The sequence below is a fragment of the Alligator sinensis genome, unplaced genomic scaffold, assembly GCF_000455745.1.
Source record: "Alligator sinensis unplaced genomic scaffold, ASM45574v1 scaffold144_2, whole genome shotgun sequence".
Classification (NCBI taxonomy): Eukaryota; Metazoa; Chordata; order Crocodylia; family Alligatoridae; genus Alligator; species Alligator sinensis.
In genome coordinates this window covers 2268894-2286245 of record NW_005841872.1, presented here as the reverse complement: position 1 = coordinate 2286245, position 17352 = coordinate 2268894, and the positions used below count along the sequence as shown (strand labels likewise).

The 17352-nt window shown below is 41.9% G+C and overlaps 1 protein-coding gene across 1 annotated transcript in view; it reads right to left on the bottom strand.

Annotated features, from left to right (window-relative positions):
* Positions 1–17352, bottom strand: part of OCA2 (OCA2 melanosomal transmembrane protein) — a 421183-nt gene that overhangs the window by 192217 nt on the left and 211614 nt on the right. Inside the window, exons 16-18 of the mRNA XM_014527422.1 lie at positions 13154–13301; positions 9333–9390; positions 6863–6971 (exon numbers count right to left, since the gene is read on the bottom strand). Of these exons, the coding sequence (XP_014382908.1) occupies positions 6863–6971; positions 9333–9390; positions 13154–13301 (315 nt within the window). The remainder of the gene's footprint in view (positions 1–6862; positions 6972–9332; positions 9391–13153; positions 13302–17352) is intronic.

Sequence of the window (17352 nt, the reverse complement as noted above, 5' to 3'; positions counted from 1 at the left end):
CTGGAAGGGCTGGCGGTGGAGGGTCCAGGCCCCCTGGCTTCAGGTCTCCCCATAGCTGCCTGTGCATAGCTGTGGTTCCCCCCAGGTGGGCACATTGATGAGGCTGAGGCTAGGCCCAGGGACAGGCTGAGTGGGTATGCTGGCCGGTGTAGTGCACCTGGTCCCCTCAGGCACTGATAGTCTAGGCTTGGGGGTAGGGCCCTTGCCCTTGCCATCTCCAGCTGTAGAAGGGACTGGAGACAAGCCCTAACCACAGCCTTTGCCCTTGGTCCCTGATGATGGGAGAGGGGGCTTGGGAACCGCTCCAGGGGAGGCCTGGCCATAGGAGACTCCCTGGTCCTGTTGGCTGCCTACTAGAGTCTCACCTGCCCCTGCAGCATGGGTCGTAGGCTTCTCCACCCCCAGAGGAGGTTGGTCAGACTCTGCCTCTGGGGTGATGGCTGCAGGGGCATGTATCCCCTTGGGGGCTTGGCTAGGATCTGTACCCATAGTGGTGGCTGCAGTCTGTGGGGGCATCTGCCCCTGCCCCCGAAGGTTCCTGCTATGCCATTGTTTCACATGAGGGCAGGGAGGACAATAAAAAACAAAAACAAAACATCCAGTGCGGATGGTGAATCTAGTAGGGGCATACTGCGGTTGTGTGGGGGGAGGTGGGTAGGGAGGAAGGGGGCTGAAGTTCACTGAGCTACAGCCCCTCAGGAAAAAAACCAGGAGGGCTATGATTTGACAATGTGATGGAGGGGGAACACAAGGGCTGGGAAAACTTGAGCTGGCTTACTCAGCCACACAACAAACACCAGGGCAGGGGGAGTGGACCACAGGACTTACCACACAAGGGCAAGAACAACTTGCTAAGGCAGATGTAAGAGATGTCTGGAGTGGTAGAGGGGCTTTGTTGAAGATCTATCAAGAAGCCCCTCAGGCCTCCAGCCAGGTGCTCAGCAGCAGAGCAGTAGGCAGGAAGACAAAGTAGGATCAGATGTAGTGAGATAACTGTGGGGGATGGCAGGAGCAGTCAGTCAATTGGGAAGTGATCCAATGCAGCTGTGGTGTCAGGTGGTGCAGCAAGGAATCTCCCTCTCTCCTGAGGACCCCCAACATGCAGGGGGGGGGGGGGGGGAGCAGCAACAGCAACCCAAGGCAGGGAGAGGTGCAGCCAACTTATTCCCAAAAACTCTGAGACCAAGCCAGCAGCTACCAGAGGCAGGAAAGGGCCTGGCCATCTTCTCCCCAGAAGCTCCTGAGACCAAGCTTGCAGCAACCAAAAACAACAGCTGCAGCAGCCTAGGACAGGAAGAGGCATGGCCAACTTCCTCCCAGAGGCTCCTCCCCCAGAAGCTCCTGAGGGCAAGTAACCCTGAGCTGCTTGCCAGGGCAGCTTTTTGTACTGATGGGGCCAGGACAGGGCAGCTTTTTGTACTGCTGGGGACAGCACAGGTGCTGGCCCCGGGCTCTAGCTCCCCCTGGCTGCAGATCCGGGAGGAGCCAGGCAGGGTTATTTTCCCCAAGTGGCACAATTTGCTCCACAACAAAGTGCATGTCCAAGCACATGCGCTGAGGCAAAAAGCCCCAGCTCAAATTTGCACCGCTTCTATTTGAGCTGCTGCAACCACATATGCTTGCATGTGTGGATGTGCCCATGGAGTCAGAGCTTCACAAGTTCTCTCTCCACATCTTGGGACAAATCCTAACCACCAAAGGGTGGAAGGAACCTCTGCCATCACCCCAGCCCTTTGTTTCTTTTACTTTCCTTATAACTGCCCAGAAACCTTTTTTTCCTTTGAAGATAAATGGAGCATTTTATTCAACAGAAAAGGGAAATTTCCCCCTACCTCCCTTCTTTTTTTAGCAGGAAAACAAAGCAAAAACAAAGAAAATGTAATTTCAAGTCAATCCAGTTTTGGGGGGGGTTTTATGATTTGGCCACCAGAACAAAAAGAAATGTTACTTGTATAACCAAAATTGGTCAGCAACCTTTTCTAGGCTGCAGGCTGGAATAACTCAGTTAGGGTCAAAGGCAGGTGGGAAAGTTGGTCCTATGACCCAGCTGCCATCACTGCTTTTCCCCACAGAAGTACAGGAAACTGACCACCTCAGAAGCCCCTCATGGCTGAATGCCATCAAAGCACCATCTTCACAGGCTGTATCCTGCTCATGTGATAGAAGTTTTCAACTACTGGGTCAGACTTTGAACTTCCCTATTAGGGATTTAGGTCCGATTCATAATGCCCAACGGTGCAAGAAGCTGTAGGACAAGTCCTTCTGAGGCACAATAGTTCCATCTGTGAGTCTATCATGGCACCACCCAACACAACAAAGGTGGTGAAAAAATCACAAGAAGTCTGTCAAGTCTAACAGCTACCTTTCCCTGCCTGGTTTCAGGAAACTAGGCAGTAGTATAGGGTGTACAGGTTTCAGACATGTCACTTCACAACTATGATGTCATAATTAAAAGTAGGCAGTGTTAGAGCCCCAAATTAAAAGTAGACAGTGCTAAAATCAGAGTAGTATGGAGGCAAAGGTAAACTGTTGATAAGCATATAATTAATACTAACATATCATTAATACTACATAATTTGATACTATGAATGAGGGAATAAGCAGATCTGATTTCTGTGGGCTTTTTAATATGACAGCTGTGACATTAAATTAATAATCAAGCACCAGTAGCCCAGGCCAGAATATCAACAATCTCAAAAGAGAAAAAAGATGGGATCAACAGGAGAAAAGGGTCTGTCCCCAGCTCAGATTGATAAATATACCAAGCCAACTGTTGGTAACTAATTATAATGATTTGAGTGATTGTAAAAATACTGGCTTTAATCAACAATGTTTAAACTAAAAATATGTGACTGCATATGTGTCTGTGCCTCTGTGTGTGATGAGGGGCAGGCACGGGGCAGGGTATCTATCCGTCTCTAACTGCATGTGTGTGTATATGTGTGACCAGATCTCACATGTGTACTTGTGTGCGCGCATGTAAATAATGTTAATTTAAAACTATGTGTATGTGTGTGCACGCGCGCGCACACACTTTGAGGTGCTCCTGCATCTTGAGTCAACTGTGGCAGATACTGTTATCAAGTCCATCCCCCAATATCCTGAAAGACAGCCCTCGCCAACACCTCCCATCTTAAAAGAAGTCCAGAGTGCCATCAAGAAAACCAAAAACAACAAAGCTACTATATCGGATGGCATACCTAAATAACCCAGTCAGGATCTACTAATTCCCCCATAGTAGAAAAAAAAAAAAAGCATAATAACCACCAACAGCTTTAAGTTGAACTTTAAGGCTGGTGGGAAAGAACTGGTACTGAGATTCCACAAATTTATTCTTTGAATTTGGAACAACAAAGAGATCCCTGGGGACCTAAGGAATGTGAACATTCTCACTGACTTCAATAAAGGAAATAAGACCACGTGCGGGAACTACCAAGGTATCTTCCTCCTTTCCACATCAGGGATAATCCTTGCCTGTGTCCTCCTGAACCATTTTCCACCTCTTGCTCAGGGAGTTGTGTTGGAATTTCAGTGAGGTTTCAGACTATCCCATGGAGCAACTGACATGATCTTTGTTGCCCACAACATTCAAGAAAAGCATCGGGAACAACATCAGGATCTGTATCTGGTCTTTATTGACCTCATTAAGGCCCTTGATTGCATCAGTCATGAAGCCTCGTGGAAAGTACTAGGCAGATTTGGATGCCCCTAAAATATAAATCAAGTTCCTGGTGCTTCTCTGTCACCAGATGACTACAACTGTTCTTTGTAGTGGATCAGAGACAGATCCATTTGTCATGGGGTCAAGCAAGGATGAGTCATCATCCAATTCTGTTCTGCATTTTTTGACCATCATCCTGGTTCTTGTTAAGGACTGCCTCCCTTCCAGAATTGGCACTGAACAACAAATGGATGGAGTGCTCTTCAATCTGGAGCATTTTGTTCAAAGACACCGACAACTATGCCATCCTTGCACAAGCTGAGAAAAACCATGCTGAAGCTCTTGGCAGAAGCCTACCAATCTTTGGGCCTGTCAACACTGAGAAAGCTCAAGTGCTCTATCAGCCTTGCTCCAGGCCATGAATGTGAGACCCTTCCTCAAATTACCATTGAAGGAAAGACCCTGGAGGTAATCAAATACTTCCCTTGCCTTGGTAGGTACCTCTCTCAGAGCATGAACAATGATGAGATCTAGCACAGTGTCTGGTGTTCAAGAGCCTCTTTCAGAAAATTGCTTCAGCATGCTTTTATTGATCACAATCTCCAAAAAACCAACAGGATCCAGAACTAAAAGGTAGTCACCATTCTCACTCTCCTCTATGGATGTGACACATGGGTGGCCTACCATTGTCACCTCAAGAGCCTGGAGACGTATTACTAATAATGCACAAATGCCAGCATCCTTGCTGAAGCCAATGTTACTATCATTGATAACAATGATCCTCAAGCATTGTGTGCAGATGCCCAACTCTCAAAACAGCAGGGATGGCTGTGCTCCTCTGCTCCCTAGCTGGAGCTGTGAGCGCTGTTTGAGAAAGGGGTGTGAGGGGCACAAGCCTGGCTGGGGATACAGCCCAGTCTATGGGGGGGGAGGGGGGAGTGCTGCCCCTGCAGACAAACCCTGGCTGGGGTTTGGGACCAGGGATGGGGAGATTAAACAGCCCTTCCCCTGCTCAAACTTACTGCTGTCTGCAAATGTAGAGTACAAATCCCAGAGGCAACAGGAAGCAGGAAGAGGAAATGATGAGCAAACCTGAAGAGTCCTGCTGCTGTAATTTTGGACTGCAAATTCCAGAGACCTCGGGAGCAGCAGGAAGAGGAAGTGAACATACAGCCAGAGAGCATGCTGTAGTGCCCCCTGGCTTTTGGCCTGAGTCACTGCAGGCATGTGGCTGCATTTCCTATATCAAAAGTAAATGTCTGTTCACTTCTGTTTCAATTTAATATGTGCAGCTTAGACTAACCTGCAAAGACTGAATTGATTCAGCCTCAGGCTTTTTGACTGTTTGTGTCTAGCCCAAGAGATCTAGAGGTTTAATTAGCTGTATCATAAAGTATGAGTTGATGTTCTGAGGGAGCATCCCTGCACAGACATTACTAGGCAGAGTAATATAAGAATTCTCCATACACATTTTAACCTTTTCTGTCTTCTTCAACAAAACTAAGGCTGTAATATATATTTAAGAAAAAGAAAGCCTTCAGAGGCTTCCATCCAGCTGTTGAATTTGGGAAGCCAACCCAACCATTTTAGCAGAAATACTTTTCTTTCTCTACAATTTTTTTTTCAATTTTGTAAATGCTGTCCTGCTTTGGGTTAACTTTTTCTAATTCTTCAGAGCAAAATAAGTTCCATTAATCATATCCCCACTGTAATCTTTTAACTTCAGTGTAAATCTCTGCTCCTGGTCAAAGCATTATCCATTATAAAGATTTTCACAGTGTATGAATGTAACCTTTTTCAAACCCTCACATGGTCACCTTTTTATAAACGGAAGAGCTGTCTCCTTAGTTTTAAAGCTGTCCCCATATACAGTTCTCCACACATACAGAGAATTTGTAAGAGTAACATCAATAGGCTTACACCATCTAGTTCTGTAATAACTCTGATTTTAAGTTTTTATAAAGACAGGTGGAACATCAATGAAGTGATGGGCATTATGAGCTGTAAAATACCTCTATCTTAGATTTCAAAGTTCTGTTAAAATATTCCATGATCCCTGCTTTGAATTCTTTACTAGTAACAAAGTGCTGTATCCCAGAGGTCTTCAACAAATTGCTCAGGGGCCTATTTAAAAAGTCTTTTCCATGATTGGTCCATAATTTTTGCAGTATGTGGTTGGTATCAGAAAATTATTTAAAAGCCTAGGATCTCTCACAACCTGTCTTCTCTTTTAGACTTAGGTTTAGAAAGTATATCTATCACTGTTAAAATGTATTTAAATCTGTCATTGTGTTTGTAAGACTGCTGCATATCCACCAGATGTGCCTGCCACTGGACATCCACATCTGAAACAATGGTTCTGTTTCTTTTAAAATGGTATGTGCTGGTTTACGTAGAGTACAAGAATCCTAATCTAAAAGCCATGATATCATGCATTATCTATTCAAGTTTTACTCGAGTTTTTCGGCCTTGTAATAAAGAGACTTCAATCCCCCAAAGCTTCCAGTTGCTCTGGGTTTCTAAAAAATTCCCCTTAAAAGAACTTTGTCTTTAGACCTTTTTGGCCCTTCAAGTAAGAAAATCAAGTATTGCTGTGGATGTTGTTACACGCACCAATGTGTTTAAATTAATACACAAAGTATTATCAGCTCATAAAATTGTTGCTTACAAAAGAAAAAATAATAGTCAGAGGTGAGGCTTAAACCCATTTGCACAATAGGATTTAATTCACACACCTCAACCACTCAGCCAAGGCATCTTGGGATCTTTAATGTTGAACTTTGATGTACCAAAGGCCATTAAAAATCATGAATTTGCCCATGGATTGATCCAAATGACTTGTGTCTGTCTAAATTATCATCTAAAAAAATCCAGTCTTGGCTTGAAGTCAGTAAGAGAGAGTGTGCAGACAGGCATCAAGGAAACTCACCCTGCTGTTATTTTCTTTGCTATAGAACCATCTACAAAGCAGTGGGAAAACCAGTAAATGGAAGTTACCTGCATACCTGTCACTAGTACTGGTTTGAGTAAGACCTGCCTAGGTTTCAAAAATGGCTTCTGATAAGCTGTCTTGAAAAGTGTTAAGGCACTGCATGGCAGAGGTACATGTAGTATAGAAGAAACGACCTATGTGCTCAGACCCAAATTCAAAAGGAACATTTTTGTTAAGTCTTCTCATCCAATCAAGCAAATTAGACTTACCAAGATTGAGATGAATGCCCGGAACAAATGAATTGACAAAGAACATAAGGATAACAAATCCCAGCACAGTCAGGCATTTGATGAGAAGAATTTTGTCTGTTATTCTGTGCTGAAAGTAAAAAAATATTCACAAACTGTTACAGAAGTAATCACTTACTATGTACAGAGTACATATTTTTAATCCAGCATCCTTTGGTAAACTGTAAATATCTCTTTCTGCACTATATGTATAGTAAAAGAAAAAAAAAATCTTGCAATTTTCATGCCGCTTCGAGTGGAGAGGATGCTTCACCAGCATGCAGGGTGACAAGAGGAAGGGAAGCCCAGGTAAGCAACAACATCCAGGGAGCAGGGGGCCACACTTCAAAAGGGATGTGGCCAGCCTGGAGAGGATTCAGAGGAGGGCCACCCACTTGGTGAGAGGGTAGCAGGACAGGCCCTACAAGGAGAGACTGAAGGACCTGAACCTGTTCAGCCTCAGCAAGAGGAGGCTGAGGGGGGGGACCTGGTGGCTGCCTACAAGCTCATCAGGGGAGATCAACAGCAAATAGGTAGAGCCCTTTTCTCCCCAGCACCACCTGGGGTGACAAGGAACAATGGTAATAAACTGATGGAGAATAGCTTTAGGTTAGAGATCAGAAGGCAATATTTTACAGTTAGGGTGACCAGAATCTGGAACCAACTTCCCAGGGAAGTGGTCCTCGCCCCTACCTTGGGCAAATTCAAAAGGAGGTTGGATGATTACCTGTCTGGGGTCTTGTGAACCCAACATTTGTTCCTGCCTGTGGCAGGGGGTCAAGCTAGATGATCTGTTCAGGTCCCTCCTGATCCTAGCTACTATGAAACTATAGGAAAAAGAAGATTCTATAAAAATGTTATTTTATACAAAAAAGATTTCAAATGGATCTTCAATTTCTACCTGCAATTGGTTTGTAATATATAACAACTAAAGTCTATTTTAATAAATAAAAGCAATTTCATTATTGCACTGTTTCAGTGGTTCCAGTTTAGCTGAGACAATGGTTAATTAAAGCCTCTTGCTGCAAGTATGAATAGCAGGAATATACAAATCACAGCCACTGAAAATGTTTGTGGTTATTCAGCAACCCTGCCCCATACTGTAGAATTGTGGCCCTGAAAACTACAAAATAATCCCACAGAGTTTACCGATTCACCCCCAGATGCTGTTTCTATCATTCACCATTCTAATACCCATTTTCTTCCTAACTTCTACATTCCTCTTCTCTGATTTCTCCTTCTTATTTACTGTCTTCCAATTCTCTTTTCAGTCTCACATTTTGGTATTCACCCCTCCATCCTCATTCATCTGTCCATCCTCATTTTCTCCCATCATCTTCCTCTCCATTTCCTAATTTAAGGCTATTTTAAAAATTGATCTGATGTTATATGTGGTTTCTTATATAAAAGACCACTGAAAGTTTATTAAACAGTTAAACTAGGGGCACATCTGCATGTGCCAATTTAAGGCGCATTAAGGGCACAGGTCTACATGTGTGCGCCCTTAATGCACCTTAAAAATGGCAATTTTAGGCTATTTTCCCCTAAATTTGATACCTGCAAAAGCAGGTATCAAATTTAGACATGAATAGCTGAAGGACCTTAATGCACATGTGGATGCACTAAGGAGCATTAACTCTGTGTATGTCAACTGACTTGGAACTAACTTTAATTCCCAAGCTGGTCCGCATGCTGTGTTAATGTGCTTTAGCAGATGCACGTATAGACACACACCTAAATTGCCTTAATGCATATTAGGCAAATGCACATTAGGTTTAGACGTGTATAAAATAGGGTGGCCATCATAGAGGACAGTCCAGTTCTCCACTGTCCTTTATTAATATGAAACCATATGCCGTTATGTCCTCTATTTTTCTCTTGAAGAGAGAAAAAGGTGTCCGGTTTCGTATCAGTAGAGGAGAGGGTCAAAAAACCGGAATGTCCTCTATGATGGCTACCTTAGCATAAAAGCATGTGTAGACACCCTATAAGCTCTATCAGACAGTGATCATCTTTTTGTTCTGCTTTTGTACAGCACATAGCACAACTGGATGCTGATTCATAACAGCAGCTGAAAGGCACCATCTCAACAATAGAACAAGCATGGTATAAGTAACAGTATGCTATAGACAGAACTATATCAATAGTAGGTGTTCTATATAGTTAAAAGGGACTGGTATAAGCAACATCTTGCCCTGCTGGAATCTAAATCAAAGCTTTAATAAATGCTTAAATCCATTGCTAAAATGTGCAGTAATTATGAATTAAAATAATATTATAATATTTAAGAAAAATATCATGTCATGCCCTCTTAACTCTGTCCCATTAATGGGATGGCCTAGCAGGATTTCCTCTTTCCATGTAGAGTGTTAAATTCATGCAGTTAGATTAGATCTGGGTTTTCCTTTTAAGTATTACTTATGTATAGAATAGTGTTGAAGCTGCCAATTACCTTTTTTTGGAGTTCCTGAATATTTGTTTCCCAGTTTTTATCTTCTTGTGAAATTTGTCTGAAAGAAAACCAGAGACACTTTTTAGTAATTAGGTGCAAGACACAGGAAGTGAAAGTGCCTCTCTACTCAGCACTGGTTAGGCCTCATTTAAATTATTGTGTACATTCTGAGCTCCACATTTTACAAACGACATGAAGAGGTTAGTGAGGGTCCAGAGGTGGAAAAACTTCTTCACTTTTGGAATAGTGAGGCAGTGGAATAGACTACCAAGGGAAGTTGTGGACTCTCCATTGCTTGAGGTGTTCAAGAAGAGGCTGGAGCCTTTGGTCAGGGATAATTTAGGCACAGATATACCTATGGTCTACTATGGGTGTTTTCTATGCTTCTGGGCATCGATGGTTGCCCCCACCCCCGATTTCTGCTGTGTGTGTCAGGATGTTTTTAAGACTCCCTCAGAGACACTGAGTGTTGGCTACAGTCAAGGCTAGGGACTGGCTGGGGGTGTGCCAATACTCCTGCTGGGACCCAAGCTGGAAGTTTCTGGCTAGAGGGTCTTGCCCCTCTGCTCAGGGTCAGATATCACCTTACATGGTATCAGGAAGGAATTATAACTTATGGTCAGATTGGTACAGACTGTGGTGGTGAGGCTTGCCTTCCTCTGTTGTGGGATGCATAGCTTTCTACCCAGGATCACTTGAGCATATACTGACAATATTTCATAGAAGCAGGACACTGACTGCTGTGGTTCCCCTGCTTTACCTGTGGCAGGGTGTTAGGTTTGTGTTGTGTCAGGGTTGATGGTAGTCTTATGTAGAGTTTAGATTATAGATTATGTAGGATGGTTTGGATAGGGATGATCCTGAGTCAGGCAGAGGGATGGACTAGATGATGAGTCATACTTCTCTATGGCTGTATGATTAAAATTAGAGCTCCGTCACAATCATCTTCAGATAACCGTATGGGGATATTTAGATCATCCTTTATGAGCATTGTACAAGAGGAGTGAAACCCACACTGCTATTGAAACCACTCTCAACATTCTGATTAGCTTCGCTGGAGATAAATTTTCACGTCAGGGTCCCATAACATATTCACCTTTCTTACCAAGAAATTTTACCACAGTGCAGGGGTCCAAACTAGCAAATCTCATCACACAGCTGAGGCCCAAAACTGTATTTATTTCCTCCATGACTTGCAGATGTTAACACAGGCAATTCTTATCTAAAACAATGGTCATGGTTGACATCACAATCAGAACTTTTAAAAAACGGCATTATCAGCAGGGAACCTGGTTTTCTCTGATAACTGCAAGTCCCAAGAATCCCAAATTTTTAGAGATACATGTATCCATCTATCTATATATCTAGATCTAAAGTTAGATCTAGATATATAGATAGATGGATACATGCATCTCTAAAAATATGTAAGTGGCATTTCATTTTAATCATGGAAAAATTTGGAGGGGGAATTAGATCTAAAATTATTTTTTTTCATCAGAGAAGACCAGGATCCCTGATTATCAGTATAGTTGGCCTTCTGCATTAAGTCTTGGAATTTTCAGATAAGGAGCTTTGTCATTAATACTAGTGAGTATTATGATGAAGGAATCCTGACTTCCAACATCAGAAAGATAGTGAAAGTCTGAAGTGTAAATATAAACTTTTTCATACATCATGTTTTTATATTTTATTGCCCTTTTAAAATAATTTTTTTTTAAAGTTGATTTTGATCACATAAAAGGAATATAGAATCATAGAAAATTAGGGTTGAAAGGGACCAGAGGAGATCTATTCCAACGCCTTGCCCAAAGCAGGACTATCCACAACTAGCTCATCCCAGCCAAGGCTTTGTCTAACCAGGTCTTAAAAACTTCCAAGAGAGTCCACAACCTCTCTGGGTACCCTGTTCCATTGCTTTATTACCCTCCTAGTGAGAAAGTTTTTTCTTATATACCTATATATACTTCCCTTGCTGCAACTTGAGACCATGACTCCTTGTTCTGTCATCTGCCATCACTGAGAAAAGTCTAACTCTCCTCTTTGGAACTACCCTTCCAAATAGTTAAAGGCTGCTCATGGGCAACTGGTGCTCCCTGAGTCGGGGGGGGGGGGCCAGCAGCCAGTCATCAACCATGCCAGCAGCACAGTAGCAATGGAAGTGCTAGCACTGCTGCATGGGGCATAGAGGTGATGGAAGTGCCATTAGCAGAGCCAATTTCAGGGGGGGCACTAGCGCTTTCCATGCCCCCCTACCACGCAGAGCGCTCGCTGTTGGGGGGGCAATAGCGCTCCCCATGCCCCACCATGTGTCACCTATAAGGCTGCTATTAAATCCCCCCTTAGTCTTCTCTTCATCAAACTATTTAGTGTGGACACTCTCAGCATTAAAATCATGTTATGTTAAAAAAAACCCTAATTAGTTTAGTGAAAGAAATTTTAAAATACAATTTTAAATACAAGTTTCTCTTTTCATGGTGTTAATTTAATTGTCTACATTTCACTTAGCTTGGACAATGAAAATAAATAAATTAGTTCTACTTCTATTTATACTCAATTTCATGGGCATGACTGATAGCCATTCGTACAGGAGTTTTTAAAGGTTTGGCTTGACATTGTTAGTCTTAAATTTATAAAATCTCTCTCTCAGCATAATCATTTAACTGTGGTGCTGTTTAATTTAACAGATGATCATTTATGATTTTAGTATGAAAAATATTAGATTAATATCTAGTTACTAATAGGGGATCTCACAAAGGGTGTGAAAAGATGTAACATTTGAGGCATTTCAAACACCTTTGAAATGTTTCAAAGGCATAGCAGACAAACATACTCCCTTTGAGATTAAAACAACTGGCAAAAGTACTCAAAATATGTTCTGTTTTAATGTTGTGTAAACTGGAGAACAGAAAATTTTACTGTGTGCCTTTAGTAAAATTGATAATTTTTATAAATGATGTTATTTTATTTATATAAAACATTTATTGCTGATTTTATTGTATTTTTTTGGTGAAAGCCATGAATAAATTACTACTACTCTTCTAAAAGACTGAATAAAACTACTATTTAGAAGCACTTCTATTTAGAAGAGCCTGGTGGAAGGGCTCAGCCCTCTGACAGTCCTCCCTGCCCCCAGGGGGTGGTGGGGAACGCAGCCGTTGCAATTTTACAGCACTCCAGCCAGGGGGCACAGCAGTACACGTGGTCTCTGCCTCTCCATGGCTGAAGGGCTCCAGTTTTTAAGTGCTTCAAAGTTCTGCTGTATTTTGAATCACTTCCAACATTATGTCTGTCCTTACTCAAAGTCATCTCCCTATTGAAAAGCTCTTTAATATTTTAGAGAAACAAGCAGCAGCAATGTGTTACCCTATAGGTTCTGAAGGCCACCATTGCAAAGAAAATGATTAAAAAGGACCCAAAAATCAGCTTGCCTCAATGTATTGCTCAAATTGCTTGTAGGTACATAGTGTGGCATCAGAAGGAGGCTCAATATCCAGCTCTTGTCCCACTGGAAAATGCACCAATCTTTATTCTCCTAATTCTCCTTTAGATTACTTGGATAAAAAGTAAATTGGAGGGAATATTGCCATAATACATCCCATAGGCCAGGCTCTTACCTCTACTCTGAGGCACAGGTAGGAGAGTTCAGATCAAAGCATTGAGAGACCACACCCCACCTCATGACACTGAAATAAGAGCTGTTCAATAAACTGCAACCCCAATAAATTATTCTCCCTCTCTCTGAAACGTGTGCTTCCAATGGAAAAAAAAAAATCTGGACTGCAACAGAATTAAACTGGAGGGGGTTCTTGTGCAAATTTTACCTCTGGAATGTTTTGAGTTTTTTCCTCAGCAAGATCTCCAGAGTCAGAACCTTCTGCATCAAGAGACATTTCACAGCTGTTTCTTCTCTGCTGGCTGGGTTAATATGCTGTGCTGTCAGTCGCCAAACATGGATCTCATGTTTCAACTCTAAGAAAGAGAATAACTTAGTTTAAAGCAGATATATAACACATATTAAATCAGAGACCCAAACAAAAAGTAAACATGAAGATGCAGAGAATGTCTTGGACTCAAAGTCAAACCATTAGACTAGAAGCAGACTAAGGCTAATGAATCTTCTGTAAAGGATTTTTTTTTTTTTAAACTCCTTACTACAACAATGACTGCATTGCTATGGTGGAAGACAGGATGCAAAATATATAAATATTATATATATTATAATATATAACACCTTTAAAAACTTAAACCAAACAAAACCTAAACTCAGTTTCCTAGGAAGAACGTGCCTATTGTAATTCCTAGGAAGAACATGCCTATTACAAGGGGCTTCCAATGACTTTGAGTCTAATATTAAACCCTCTGGGGGTTTTTCCCCATTTGTATCTGCTTCTAACCATTAGGAAATAAGCTGTCTTCTTATTAAGCTTCTAATATCATTTTACAGATCCATATAAGGATAAATACCCATCTGAAACAATCAGAATGGAGAGAAAAAATAAAGGAAGTGACTGAAGCTTGTCATGTTTTCAACATAATTTGCAATGTAGACAGCACCTTGATGAAAGACAGCAGACTAAAAAACTGTTCCACCTCAGTCAGGGCTGTAACATTTTGGAGGGGATGAAGAGGGGGAAAAGGGTATCCCCTAAGGAATAAAAGAACAGTTTCTTTGTTGGATAGATCCTGCAAGAATATTTTTTCCCTTATTTGCAACCCAATTAATTAACCAGGATTAATCACCTTGTAATTGCTAACTACTCATGTGGACAGAAAACTATAGCATGAAAAGAAAGGCTTTAAATCATTGTACTACTTACTTGCAACTAGCAGTAAGGAATGAAAGTCATTTAATTTATAAGAAATAAAAATGTTTCTTTATATAATGCTGGAGGCAGTGTTAGTTAGCATTTGTTCTTGTCATCACTTAACTCATAGGCCAGAGAATTTTGAAGCAAAGAAAAAGAATACTAAACATATCTAAACAATCCTCTCAGTGAGCAATTATTCAGAGCTACAGCAGATTATAAAACATGTAGGGATTGACCTAAGAGAGATGGACCCTTGATACAATCCTACAATTTTACCTCAAAAGAAAGCGTGTCCAGGGACATCATTCCTCTGCATGTACAGATAACGAACAAAAAAGGACCACAGATAGCAACTGATTTATATTTTGTATATCTATAAATATAGGTTCTGCTTTCCAGGCACATAAGTGGCTATTCCCAGAGGTTACAAACATAGATTAATAGAATTAAAGACCAAATAACCTTTTGGACATCATCAGCCATTGAATTTCACCTAGTTTCCTTAGTATTGACACCAATAACTTGTGTTGAGTGAAAGAATATTTTTCAGAGTCCTGGCTTGAAGACTTTAAGAGATGGAGAGCCCATCAATTTCCTTGGCAATTGGTTAATCTATTACATGAATGCGTTTTACTTTCAAAATGAATTAGACGTGCACTCTGATTAAACGTAGTAGAAAAAAGCAGAACAAGAATGAACAGCTGGAACCTAAATAACCATTTACTGAACCCAATATTCTCTCCCATAAGCATTGCATTTCAGTCACCTCTCTCTCCTTTTTGACAAGTGAAATAGATTGAGCTCCCTAAATCTTTCTCTGTAAAGCATTTTCTCTAATCTTGTTTGCAACTCATTTATATTGCTGTTCTAGTTTTTCAGCCTTCTTTTTTTAATGTTGGGACCAAAGCTATGGGTGACATTCTACTGTTGGTATTGCCAATGCATAAAGAAAATGTTAAAAATCATGGTTATTTACATGGCTTTGTAGAGTTGTAAGACAATATAAGGCCCTATGCATGGTAGCCACATGGATACATAGTTGTATATATTAATACAGTCTAGAGACATGCAGTTAGACAAGAAGCCTACATTAGCCTGGGGTATAGGAGATTAAGAAGATCTAATGCCATGCTACGATAGGAAGAGGGAAAACCACTGTGGATAGTAACCACACCATTACAGACCTATAAGGTAGCAAGTCATTCTTACATTCTTACACAATGGTTTTAACATGTGATGTATAATTTCTGAAGCAAGGAATATTCAAAGGCATTAAGAGTCTTTGTCAGTTAATGGCATGTGTAAGAGGCTCAGTCCATCCACTCAGTCTTGCTTCTAGCTGGTGATTTTAGGCAATTCTCTTTATATTGGTGATGGCCCATGATGTGACTGTCTCTCAACCACTGGATGGTATCAGATACCATGAAGCACCTCATCAGTTTCATGTAGTTGTGGGGTACTCTTAAGGCTCACAGGATGCTCTTGTAGTTTGGGTACCGTGCTCTAAGTGCTCCAACCATCAGTGGCTACACTGTCACATTATATCCCTTCTCTACCAGCATATCAGCCAGTGGTCTGTAATTGGACAGCTTTCACTCACAGGCTTCAGTAAAAGCCCGCCACTGGTTCTCAAACAGGATGATCATGTTGAACATCAGGACCTTTTCACGGTCTTCATCTGTTACAGTGATCTCTGGGAGCAGCTAGCTGCTGCAACACAGGATGGCATGGTTCATAGCTACCATCCTGACCAACACCATGATAGCCTTCCCCAGCTGGCCCTGGATGGCATTGTAATGCAGTTTCCATGCTCTTGTGTGGGGCCTGCAGCCACACAGGACATGGGGCAGGGTGTCACTATTGTAGCCACATCTCCAGCATGAGATGGGCTTTGCAAGTTGTGGTCTACATTCCTATTCTAGTCATAACTTCCCTGTTTAGGTACTGGGAGCTCATGCTCATTCATTTTTCTACTTTGATGCTTCAATCTTTTTTACAGTCACTGCTAAGACATAGTTTCCCTTTCAGCTACTGTGCTCTAAGTGACTGATTCCTAAGTGTATAACCTTGCATTTGGTTGCATCATCTAGGCTTTGCTTGAATGGGTAGTGTTTATCATGCAATCCAGATCACTCTGGAAGGCTATTTTGTCTTCATTATTTATCCTTCCAGCTATCATTGGGTCATCTGCCTATTTTATCAGCAGTCATTCTTTGGTTATATTACATGGTCTTAGGGCCAACATGACTCCTTGCAGAACCCCTCTAGTAACACCCACATTCAGTGATTATTCCCCATTAAGAGGTATCTTCCATGAGTTAGCTAATTTCTTAATCTATGTAATATGTGTCTTATTGCACTGTACAGTGCTACCTTTTAAATAAGAATATCTTGTGGTGTAAAATGCCTTACAAAGTTCTAAGTAGGTTCTTTTAGTCCCATTCATATCTGAGAGACTACTAGTTCATGTAGGGAAGCATATACATAAAGCCTTTGTAGGATCTGGCCTTTAACTAAGCAACTCCCACAGAAAGTTAGCAGGAACTGTGGCAGGAATAAAGTGGAACATGGCTTTTAAGGAAATAATTGCAAGACTAAAGGCATGAAAAATGTTAATTCTTTCAAGTTGTCACCATAGCAAATGAAATAAGGAAGTCATTTTAAAGAAATCTAGTGACAACTTTGTCATTCTGTCCAGAATGCTTGGATTTGATTCAGGTCCATGAATACCTTGGTGGCAACATGTCAAACAATCCATGGGATACATGAGGAAGGAAGGACTTTTAACAACTTTATTTCACAAAGATCAGGTACAGAAAGCAAAAAACCATCAAACCACACCAAAGAGAAACCATTCCAGGACATTCAGAACATCACCCCGTGACAAACACCTTCGCAGTAATACACATCATGTCTAACATGCTATACATAGCCCTCGAGAAACGAACAATTCCACCCTTCCCTGTCCCCTAGTACACGTGCAAAAACCTTCAACTTCTCAAGCCGAGAAAATAAACAAAAGCAGCCTGGTGAGGGCCCAGGGCACGGCACAAGCCGGAAGCCACAGTCCGCCACCGCGCCCGCCCGGTCGCCCAGACCGGTCATGACATCAGAGCGCGTATTTGAGACGGCCGTCCTCCACATGGCACAGCGCTCCCTCAAGGGCCCAGAGTGCCTCGAAGGCGGGCACCCCCCGCCGGAGCACAGCGTGC